We start from the raw sequence: 11,924 nt of genomic DNA, 5'->3' as shown, positions 1-11,924 counted from the left end.
TTTTTTTTTTTTTTTTTTTTTTTAATTCTTAGGTCTTCTTTAAATATAATTCAATTAATTAAGATAATCATTCAAAAAGGAAAGGAAAAGAAAAGGAGGAATGGGCTGAAGTTGGGCCAGACATGGGCCAGAAGGCCCATTTAGCCATTAATCCATTGCACGCCAAATATTATTTAGATAATAAATCAAATATTCCTCCCCCACCTAACAATCAGCCTCAGAAAGCTGCCAATCCTACAACTCAACCAACCACAATGGATAATAATAAATAAATAAATAATAATAATATTTCAAACAAATTTTAAGAATGTAAGAAACACATTACCAATCTCCAGTTTGTTGCATGGAAAAAGCTGCCACTGTGTCTGTGTGGTTGTTAAATAGAACAAGATAAGCAAGGAAGATGGCACATGCTGTGACAAAAACATGCAGGCTTGTGTGAGCTGAGCTGAGCCTCCCACTGTTTCTCGGTCTCAAACCTCTGTGTCTTGAGTTTCATCCAACTGTTTTCTTACATCACATGCTACCTACTTTATCTTTCGGCCTCGTTACTAAACTAAATCGTTCATGTTGAAACTAGACAACTTGTAGACAAGCGTTGATGTTAAAAATTATGCTAGGAAAGATTTGATGAAATAATTGAGAGCATTGTATTAAAAGCTAAACGTTTTATCTTTGATGGGTCGAGGTCAAATTCTTGAATACAATTGTTAGGAATCCCGATTCTGCACACTGAAATGATATTGTCGATTTCTTCAAAATGTCTCGTAACAATAGAGAGAGTGTTTCTTATTTACAGACTCATGATTTTCCTCTTAATTAACATCCATCATTTTATACACTCGCGTTCATCAATAATTCCCCGTGTATAGTCGAGAGGCTCTCAATTATGTTTTTCTTATACGACATGCACCGGCTTGTGTCATTATTATGGTAATAAATGTGTGAAATGACGTGTTATGAAACGTTAGTGAAATATTTTGAGAGACTAAATTATTGAAACTAAAGAAAGAGTGTGTTGGTAGGTGGAGGTCAAAAGTTTTTGAAGGACTGGTAGTGGTAAAGTGGGGTGGAGGGATTGGAAAACCCTAATGATAATAATTGATGAACTCAAAGGGTCCCATTGAGCACATTGCTGCAGCTGATTGATCCCATAATAATACTGTACCAAACCAGAGACGCACAGAGACAGCCACCACATTCCCTCCTTTTTTTCTCTTTTAGTTTGTCACCTTCAATCAATTAACTCTCACCCTTTTCTAACTATTTCTTTCCGCTTATCCTTTCGGGATTATCCTCTTTCATCATTGTATGTAACTCTCATTATTGTGGTCTTCAAAATTTTTAAAACGTGTTTGCTAGAGAGAGTTTTTCACATTTTTATAAAGAATGTTTCGCTCTCTTCTCCAATGGATGTGGGATCTCGTAATCCACCATTTCGATATCGAGCACCCTCGATGACACTCATTTTCCTCTCCAATTGAGTGGGATCTCACAATTCACTCCTCGATCGAGTGGCAAGGTGGGATCTCACATTATGAAAAATTATGATTTAAATAATTTTGGAATGATTATTGTACTTGGGGAATATTAGATTGTGGTATCAAAACTATGATGTTCGTATACATTCATGATTAAACTATGAAATTAAATAGGGTGATTAGTTAGAGGTAGGCCCCCTTTCCCTTCCCTTGTTTAATCGTGCTTGAAAATAAAGAACTCCCAACTAGCCATGATATTAAAGTGAACAAATTTGGATATAATAAGGTCATAACCATGTGATTATGTGTGATATATTGGGATGATCTCAAAGCATATTTAGTGTGAGATTGTTAATGAAATGAATTATTAAGATATAATAATATTGGGGTGGGTATGATTTAAATAAACAGTAAATAAAAGTTATAAAGAAGTGGAGATAAGTGCAATATTTTTGAAGATTCACGTTGTCTCCTACTACCTATATCTCTTTACCTCTGGAATTGACATCCACACTTGATTTCACTGTTGTTTGTACTTTGTACTGTTCAACAAGTCACTCTCACCAAATACTATATCTTAAATCTTTTATTTTTATAAATAATATATGGTCTATTTTATTTAGGATTCCACAGTTATTTGAATGTCTGGATTAGGATAGTGACGAAGTCGAGGGGCCTTTTTGCAAAAGGAGGGTCCCACCCAGATATATTAATCATTATAAGAAAATTATAGCATTTAAGTCGAAAATAAAAAAAAGGAACTAATTAGATAGAGGGGGGAAGAGCGAGCGGAAAGTGTGGTGGTGGGTCGTGGCCCCGTGAGCCTCCGTGTATGTAGTTTCATGGCCATTTAAACACTGCTCCGTGGCCTCACATTATCACTTCCTACCTATGCTGTCTTTCCGGGCCCATTTTTTATTTTATTTTATTTTATTTTATTTTATTTATTTTTGGTGGGGGAGGGAGGGATAACGGGGAGAGTGGTGGTTTAGGGAGTGCCGTCTACTTCAAAACATAACGCCGTTTGGTCTCCCACCAACCCATCCTCTCCGCCGTTTACTCCCCTTTCCTCCGCCCTCTTTCCTCTCTGTCTCTCCGTCTCTCTCTCTCTCTCTCTCTCTCTCTCTCTCTCAATATCATACATTTAGTACACCCAAAAATAAAAATAAAAATAAAAACACACCCACAATAAATTATTAGGTTTGGATAGGAAAATAAAACATTAATTATAATTATATAGAGGCCTTACATAAAATAATGGATAATTAAACAGTAATAAGAGTGGAAGAAATGAAGTCGGAACAGTTGGTTTTGGCGGTGAAAGGGAGGGAAGGAAGGAAGGAAGGAAGGAAGGAATTCTGACTCAGAAGAAGAAGAAGAAGAAGAAGACACATAGAGGTGTAGAGAGGTGAGTGAGTTCTGATTCATCCAACCAAAAACATTTATTTTCAGTTTGAAACCCTAATAGCCCTAATAACCCTAAACCCTAACCGTGGGGATTCAATTTCTTTTTTGGTCTGAGAAATTCAGAATCAGAAGGGGGGGTGTAGCGTGTGTTCATGTCAGCTTTCTCAAAATTCCCTCACTTTCCACCATTTCTCCATTTCCTTAGGGTTTTTTTTGGCTTTAAAACAACATTTAGGGCAACGGACTTCAAGATCTGCCCCCGACCTTTCCCTTTCCGCATTCCCGTGTTACGCTGCTTTCAATTTTCACTCTACTGTTTAATGCTGTCGCTCTGCGCAGGTTAGCCTTGTTTTTCTGCGCGAATACTTTCTTTCTTCTTTTGTAATTAAACAAACAAAGAAAGAAGGAAGGCCAATTAATTACTTGCTTACTTGATTAAATATTAATCAGGGAAAGTTGGAGGGTTTAGGGTTTGTGTGACTTGTCGGGGTGGCTGCCCACAAAAAGGTTGGTTGATTCAATTATAAAATCATAACAAATCCTGAAAAGAAGCAGCACACAATTTTTTTTTTTTTTTTTTTTTTTAATTTATTTAAACTAAATCAAGTTCCATCCCCCCTCTCCTCTCTGCTTCTTTCTTTCTTTCTTTCCTTCTTTATTTAATAATTCAACTTCAAACAACGACACAAACCAACGCTGTTCATCAACCTTCTCTTCCTATACTCCATTTTATTTTCTCTTCTTCTTCTTCTTCTTCTTCTTCTTCTTCTGGTTTTTCCCATGCTTTTTGTGTATCTATCTTGAGTTTCTGATGTCTATACCCTTGGAACATGATTACATAGGCTTAACAGACTCTGAAATGTCCTCCGACAGACGCAACAATCCTGGGTTGAACCTTAGGGCCACTGAGCTCAGGCTGGGCCTGCCTGGGTCCGACTCACCGCTCCTCGACGACACTAATGGATACCCTCTCAAGACCTCCGTTTCCGGGGCCAAGAGGGGCTTCTCTGTAGCCATTGATAGAGCTTCTTCCAACTGGGTTCTGCCTGCCTCTGCCTCTGCCGGATCTGAACCTGATTCCACCAAAACTGGGGGATTGTTTTCTCCCAGAGTAGTTACTGAGAATAAGACTCAACCACCTGCTTCGCCTGTTTCTGGTGCTAAAGATGGTATTTCTACGTTGCCAAAGCCACTGCTCGAGGAAAAGCCGCAGCTTTCTCCCCCTGCAGCCAAGTATGCCTTACTTCCATTTCTTTTTCCCTCCCCACTACACTCTGCTTTAGAACTCCACCTGTTCAACATTAGTTTCTTTCCCTGCATTCCCTTTAACGTTCTTTCTAGCTTCTTCTCCCATTTAAATGAGATTTTTTTTTTTTTTTGTTGGGATTCAATCATGTAGCTGTAGTCCTTACTTTCTCTATGATCCTTCATCATCCACCATGTTCAGATTAGGAATTAATTTGAACAGATTTCTGTGGCCGTTTGATTGCAATTTTAATGTTTTTACATCCACATCTCCTTTTAAATTTCCCCACCTGGAAAACAGTTATATGTATTGGATTTCAAGATACTAAAAGTTCTTTCATCATGTCTTTACAGGGCACAAGTTGTAGGATGGCCACCCATTCGTTCTTTCCGGAAGAATTCAATGACAACGCAGCCCCCTAAAAATACAGATGATGCAGACGGTAAGATGGGATCGGGTTGCCTTTATGTGAAGGTAAGTATGGATGGCGCACCATACCTCAGGAAGGTTGATCTGAAAACCTATGGAAGCTATTTGGACCTCTCATCAGCCCTCGGGAAAATGTTCAGCAGCTTCACAATTGGTATGTTCTTTATGGCCACTCCTACACATCTTGCCTGATTTAGTAATCTTAATTACACCTTCCATAGTTTATTGGCAAGCACTTCCAGAATTGCGGATGTTTTAGATTTGGCATGTATGGAACGTGTTCGTATTTGTTCTAAATTGTTGCTGAATCACCACCCTTTACATGTCTAATTCTTTCCTCTAACTAAATCCAAAATCTACTAGAAGGTCAAGAACAGAACACCTGGTGCACGTGAACTAGTTTATGTTGCTCAGTTTCTCTCATGTGTAGATTTTGTAGCTAGTTTTTGTTTGTTCAATTATTAGTGACTTTCTCTTTGCTACTGCTCCATTCATTACATCAAGGTCATTGTGGCTCCAATGGAATTCCAAATCGGGATGTATTAAACGAGAGTCGATTGATGGATCTGCTCCATGGCTCTGAATATGTACTCACCTATGAAGATAAGGATGGCGACTGGATGCTCGTTGGTGATGTTCCATGGGAGTAAGTTCATTAAAGTAGCTCTATTGCAGTGGCAGTTCTTAACTGACTTCTTGTTGTTTCAATCTCTAAATGACTGGCTGCTAAAACAAGGCTTCATTTTGTTCGTCTTTTTTTTGTTACATAATAGGATGTTCACTGAATCTTGCACGAGGATGAGGATCATGAAGAGCTCAGAGGCTATTGGGTTAGGTATGCTATGCTATAGACTTAAATAATTTCTTAATTTTGTGTTTCTTACAAATTAAAATCAGACAAGTTATAGTGGGATTTCATCTTCTTCATGATGATAAGCTTTGAGAATTTGGGCCTTTCTTCAGTGCTCTCTTAGTTACCATCATTATCTCTCCACTTCTAAAGCCTATTCTTTTTCTTAGAATTAAGCATCTTTCATTATCATAAAATTTGATCCCCACCCCTAAAGAAAAAGATCTATCAAACAAAACATATTAGTTTAAATTCCATTATGATCGGATCTTTTAACAAAGTTTATCATAATCTGATGCTTTAGTCATTGCCATTACAAGGAGATGCTATTTCGTGATATGGATTGAGCAATATCTAATAAAAATGGGGAATCAGAATAAAAAGTTAACCCCGCCCAAAAAAAGAAAAAAAAAAAACTTCTTCGCCAGTGACCCCATTTGTAAAAGCTTGGCCTTTCTCTCTTTCTTTTTCTTACAGCTCCCAGGGCCATGGAGAAGCGCAGAAACCTTAACTAGCGAACTCGTTTGCTATCGATCGGGCACGTTCGAGCAAATGATGCTCAATGATTGATGTAACATGTGTGCTGGATTTAGATCGAGCGAGAGAATCTTTACTGAATATTGTTGTTCTTTGTGTATGAGTTCTAAATATTGGAGAGTTGATGTATGAAGATAAGTTCTTTGTTAGCAAAGATGATTTTCAATAGGACGGTTCGGAGTTTCTTAGTTTGCCCCTCCCCCTCTTCTTTGCCATTTTACTTTGTTTGCTTTACTACACTTTACTTCGTATTGTAAATGATTTGTTTGCTATGGCAATGGTATCCTCACCCTTCATTAATTGTGTTCTTCTTTCTGGATTGAGTATTCAAATCAGCTATCACCAAGATTTTAACAGTGTTCTTCACATAATAGGAAATTGATGAATATGATCATTCATATCAATGAGTCAAAATACAGAGAATAATATGAATGAAGCTTTTATCATCTCTCAGAACAAAATGCTACAAAGCAGCTTTAGTAAACTCAACTCTTCCCTACCAAAAAAAGAGAGGAAAATGAATATTCAAGTTTCTTTCCATAAAAGTAGTTTTACCTTAGCTTCATATTCTTCTGTACTGCTACAATGGCCCCATGTCTAGCTTAACTCTCCATGCTTGGTACCCTGTTCTGCTTCATTCATTCGCATCTGCAACTGTTTCGCCAATGGTGAAACGAACAAATCGTCGAACTTTTATGTTCTCACCAAGAGAAGCAACAGTTTGCTTTACCAAATCCTTCACCAAAACGCTATCATCCTTGATGAAAGGTTGTTCTAAAAGCACAAGCTCTCCGAGCCTCTTGGAAATCCGTCCATCAACGATTTTCTCCCTAATGTTCTCTGGTTTTTTCTGAAGGTCTTCCCTCTGCAATTCAATCTCTCTTTCTTTTTTGACAACGCTTTCTGGGATGTCCTCCATTGACACATATTGCACCTCTGGGCATGCCACGATCTGCATTGCAAGGTCGTCGACCAACTCTTTGAATCTTTCGTTTCTCCCCACGAAGTCAGTTTCACAGTTCACTTCAATTAGAACACCAATACGGGAGTCATGAATGTAGGATCCGATTCTTCCTTCAGCTGCTAGACGACTAGATTTCTTATCAGCGCTCGAGAGGCCTTTCTTTCTCAGGTACTCTTGTGCCTTCTCTAGATCCCCACCAGTTTCAGAGAGGGCTTTCTTACAGTCCATCATCCCTGCTCCGGTTTCTTCTCGGAGTTTTTTAACAAGGGCTGCGGGAACGGCAACAGCAGCAGTCCTGCAATACAGCATTGGCATTAGCATCACTTCAAATGGAATGTCTTACAGCACAGATGAAAAAAGTCCTTACTCCAAGAACTAAAAATGGAAACAAAACGATCATTACAAGAATGCAATGTGAAAGAAGAGCTCATAGAAATCGATGAATTAAGAGAAGACCACTGACTTGGGAACAGTTTCTTTTGCTTCGTCTACACCGGGCTTCTCCTCTTCTACTGGTGTAGTTACAGCAGGTTTAGCTGCTGTCTGTGCAGCCACCTCAGCAGCAAAATCTTGGCTTTTCTTTTCCAAGCCTTCTCCAAGATTGAATCTCACAAATCTCTTAACCTTAATATTTTCTCCAATGGTTGCAATAGTTTGTTTCACCCAGTCCTTTAGCACCACCTTATCATTCTTGATGTATGGTTGTTCAAGCAATGCCAACTCCTCAAGTCTCTTCCCTATCCGTCCTTCAACGATTCTTGACCTCATCTGTTCGGGTTTAGATAAAAGATCTTCCTTCTGCATCTCAACCTCTCTTTCTTTGTTCACCATCTCTTCTGGCACATCTTCAGTCATCACATATTGTACTTGAGGACATGCGGCAACTTGCATGGCCAAATCATCAACCAACTCCTTGAAGATATCTCCTCTCGAGACGAAATCTGTTTCACAGTTCACTTCTATTAAAACACCAATCCTACCATCATGAATGTAGGAACCTATTCTTCCTTCAGCTGTGGCTCTACTAGCTTTCTTTTCTGCACTTGCTAAACCTTTCTTTCGGAGGAACTCCTGAGCTTTAGCAATGTCGCCTCCACTCTCCGCCAAAGCTTTTTTGCAATCCATCATTCCTGCTCCTGTTTCATCACGAAGCTGCTTTACCAAAGCTGGCGATATCACAGCTGCAACACATCAGACATTCCAAGAATTAAATAAAGCTATTTGCAGGTGAGCAACATCAATATCAAGTAAAACCAACATGGTAATCAGTGGTTATCTCACGATTGCGCTACCAGTTACCCAAGTAATCAGTGGTTTTCTCACATATCATAACTCAATAACAAAATTGACCAAATAGTTTATTTATTTATTTTTTTTTTCTTTTGTGCGCGCGCGTGCGTGTGTGTGTTCCATATGATGATACGTCCAAGTGATAACTGAATGTAAAAGAAAGAAAAAGAAAATCCAAATGATACAAAAACAACCTTTTGATGCAACTTCAGGAGAGGCTTCTATCTTTTCTTCTGTAACTGGTGTAGAGGAGAGAACTTCAGGGTTTTCAGCAGGTGCCTGGATATCAACTGGATTCTCAGCAACTTCTTCACTAGATTGACCTACAGAAGATTGGATTTGATCCTCAGTTGAATAGCCAGAAACATTATAATTTCATCCAGTTACAAGTCCACGTCTTAAAAGAGTGAACGCTTCATTAGTGAATAAGCGTTCAAACTTTTGATGTTGAACTAACACAACTTGAGGTAAATTAATCATGACCTAGTAGTTCAGATTGCTTACTGAATAACATACATCAATAATTACTTGTTAGTGATAGCTCAAAATTCTATGAACTATTCATTTTAATTGCAAATAGATTATTATTTCCAAAGATGCCTCACCCTGTCAAATTCTAGCAATAGGCCAAGAAAAAATTGCCCAAACAAGTTATAGTTATACTGGCTTCTCAGTTTTCAGTTCAAGTTGTTTGAATGAAGCTAAATCAAAAAGTAGATATCCACCATCGTGATTGAGTAGTTAAAAAGTAACATATTGAAAATTTCAATATAATTCTGAAATTTACCTAAGCTCGTGATGCTACCATTTGAATCAGATTCTGGTTTGTCCTCTTCTTTTTCAGATGAAGAAGCAGAAACAATTTCATTTTCCAATTTTTCTTGGCTTTCCTCACTTTCTTTCTCCGTAACAACACTATCTTCACTAACTGGACTTTCTGAAGAGACTAAATTGTTGGTTTCATCATCAGGGGCGATTACTTTCTCATCAGTCTCCGGTCCATCAATCGGTTGAGCAGCCTCAACCACCTGGACTTCTTCTGGTTGCTCGTCTTCTGAAGCCTTTACTTCAGAACTTCCCCCTACTTCTTTCTCAGTCGTATCAGTTACACTATCCACAATGTTTTCCGAACAAGATATTGTGCTTTCTCCTTCATCTTGAGTGACCAAAGCATCAGATGATGGGTCATCTAACACTTCAGGCTTATCAGCCGCTTGCTCTATCGCTAATTGGTTGTCATCAGAAGCCTTTGTTTCAGGACTTCGCTCAGCTTCTTTATCCTCCGCATCAACTACGTCATCCACAATTTGTTCTGAAGTAGATAATAAGCTTTCCGAGTCATCTTGAGTCACAGCAGATGAATCAGCTGAACTTGCAGGCTCATCAACTTCAACTGCTCCGTCAACTATAGAAGGCAGACTTTCCTCATCACTTATTGCCTCATCTATCACTTCGGTGGAATCATCAGCTACGGTCTGATCTGCATCAACTATTCCTTCTACTATTTCTGTAACCTTCTGGACCACAGATTTTGTAGCCACTTCCTTTACGTTTTCCCTCTCATCTAAAAATGTAGCAATATCTTTGTTCTTACGAAACGCTAACAAGAAGGGGTTTGTTGCAGCAAAAACTTTCCCTTGACTGACCTGAGAGTCCGATGTTTGATTGTCTTCTTCTTTTTTCATGGTCAAAGTTACCTGTCCTCTTGCAATCCGCAACACCCTAACATCAACCTCTTGGCCAATTTCTAATGTAGAGCCACCCATAAGATTCCCAAATCCTTCAAAGGCTTCCTCAGAATTGGGGAGGAATCCTTCCTCTCCCTCGGGAAGAGATATGAAGGCACCGGACCTAGTAATATTTTTCACTGTCCCCTGCAAATCATGCCCCTTCACAAACTTTGAGCTCTTCTGCACCCCATCCCTCTTAGGTCCTCTAGCTTTTGGAGAGGTCTTTCTTCCAGGCGCAGGTTTATCATTGGTAGCAGAAGATTCCTTCCTTTCATCACTTTCACGCATTGATAGAGAAATTCGTCCAGTTTCAGCGTTTGCTTCAATCAATCTTACTTTCACCTCTTGTCCGACAGAAACAACGCTTGCAACATCTTTAACAAAGCTATCACTCAACCTTGATACATGTACTAAGCCATCAGTGAATGCTCCAAAATCAACAAAGGCACCAAATGGTTGAATTGATCTCACTTTCCCAGTAAAAGTTGCACCAGGAATGAGTTCCTCATTATTTACCGCTGGCATCTCGCTCTTCCTCACAGGTCTCGAACGTTTTGACTGAGTAGGAGCAGCAGTACCAGCATCTGATTTAACAGGGTCCTTTTCATTTGTTGCAATTGCGGAAGAAAGTTCTGAGCTACGATTTAATCCTTCACCAGCAACCGGTGAGTCTGATTCTTCCACTGACACATCGGTTCCTGTGGCAGAAAATATTGGGAGTCTACGGCCATGATTACAAAAAAAGTTTTTACTGCAATTTGGAAACAGCCTAACTGAACTTGATAGGGGCAAAAGAAATCCTTGGCTATGAAGTATATGTTCAGTGGGTTTTCTAGAAAAGCTGAATCTTGTTGAACTATTGCTCTTCCTAGTATAGGAGGCTATAGGAACAAGTGAAACATTGCTGATGGAAGATGGACTTATCACCGACATTGTATTTAGTCAAGAAAGTTATTGCAGCAGAAAAGGTTCTGACTGTAGGGAGAAGAGCCCCTTTTTCTTGTTAGTTCTCCATCTCTTGCTTCCCCCTGCAATAGACATTAACAGCATCCCAATTTATCCACGACAGTTCTCCATAATAGCATATCATGAGAGAGCAGCATAGATTTTCATTATCATATATACTAATGAAGAAACCATTGACACTTGGTTGATCCACCTCGCAGCAACAAATGCAGAAAAATTCAACTCTGAGGTTAACCAGATAAAACTTCAAAAGGGCATATTAACATTTATAAGTACTCAACATATAAGCTAAGCCATACTCATTCAATTAGCGTACATAAAAAATTCATTTAATAACAGAATGCTTTGCCAGCTTAACACAACATTAAAAATGATAGAACCTAGTAAGAAGAAATTCCCAGAAAATTTTCTCTAAAATTAGCTGTGTGAATTGGCTAGTTAAAGCTCTCCAAACTTCATCCAACATAATTAAGTTCACTCAGACATTTCAGATATCCAGTCCAAGAATACGGAACTCGAACCAGTTCGGTTCAAACCTCAATTGGACATTTAAACTCCTAATATTTAGGAGCTGATAAATTATATGGGCGTTCAAGAATCAAGCAAGTCGACACTACCCAATATAAACTTCCACAAGCAATGAAACACAGTTTCCCAAAACTAATTGCGGGTCTCCGACCAACAAACCAGAAACATCAACACGAATATGCATTCAAATTTAAGTAAGAATCTCAATCACTGAGAAGTAGCAAAGCTAGAAGCTGATAGTTAACAGAATTAAATTGAGAAGCCATTGAAACAGAAGCAACAAGGAGAAAAGAGCAGCGACCCATTGGAGTACGGGGCAGAATTGTGTACCTCGGAACCCCTAGAATAGAAAACCCAACACAGCAAAGAAATTGTCCGTTTGGAATGTTGGATAGAAGGAGATAGATAAAACAAAAAATTGGGAGACAGTCAGTGATAAGAAGCTATTCCATGATGGCAAGGAAGGAGAGGAGAGGGAAATGAAAGGTGGGTCTTT

At 38.9% G+C, this 11,924-nt stretch overlaps 2 protein-coding genes across 3 annotated transcripts; one reads left to right on the top strand and one right to left on the bottom strand.

Annotated features, from left to right (window-relative positions):
* The first annotated feature begins 3,532 nt into the window (after positions 1 to 3,532).
* Positions 3,533 to 6,246, top strand: LOC111495511 (auxin-responsive protein IAA27-like). The gene is made up of 5 exons (XM_023145587.1): positions 3,533 to 4,121; positions 4,488 to 4,717; positions 5,068 to 5,209; positions 5,337 to 5,398; positions 5,891 to 6,246. The coding sequence occupies exons 1-5, from the start codon at positions 3,700 to 3,702 to the stop codon at positions 5,926 to 5,928; spliced, it is 894 nt and encodes a 297-aa protein (XP_023001355.1). The 5' UTR covers positions 3,533 to 3,699; the 3' UTR covers positions 5,929 to 6,246.
* A 66-nt stretch (positions 6,247 to 6,312) lies between these two features.
* On the bottom strand, positions 6,313 to 11,924 carry LOC111495496. Of its 2 annotated transcripts, none has more exons than XM_023145577.1 (5): positions 11,759 to 11,924; positions 8,992 to 11,093; positions 8,399 to 8,527; positions 7,378 to 8,095; positions 6,313 to 7,209 (listed from the first exon to the last, which is right to left on the bottom strand). In XM_023145577.1, the coding sequence occupies exons 2-5, from the start codon at positions 10,865 to 10,867 to the stop codon at positions 6,585 to 6,587; spliced, it is 3,348 nt and encodes a 1,115-aa protein (XP_023001345.1). In that variant the 5' UTR covers positions 10,868 to 11,093; positions 11,759 to 11,924; the 3' UTR covers positions 6,313 to 6,584. The 2 variants fall into 2 exon arrangements, with proteins under 2 accessions (XP_023001345.1, XP_023001338.1); XM_023145570.1 differs by having other exon boundaries at positions 8,992 to 10,962.

This window comes from Cucurbita maxima, unplaced genomic scaffold (assembly GCF_002738345.1).
Source record: "Cucurbita maxima cultivar Rimu unplaced genomic scaffold, Cmax_1.0 Cma_Scf00002, whole genome shotgun sequence".
In the NCBI taxonomy this organism is placed as follows: domain Eukaryota; kingdom Viridiplantae; phylum Streptophyta; class Magnoliopsida; order Cucurbitales; family Cucurbitaceae; genus Cucurbita; species Cucurbita maxima.
The sequence above is the reverse complement of the archived record's forward strand: the minus strand, read 5'-3'. Positions and strand labels throughout refer to the sequence as shown.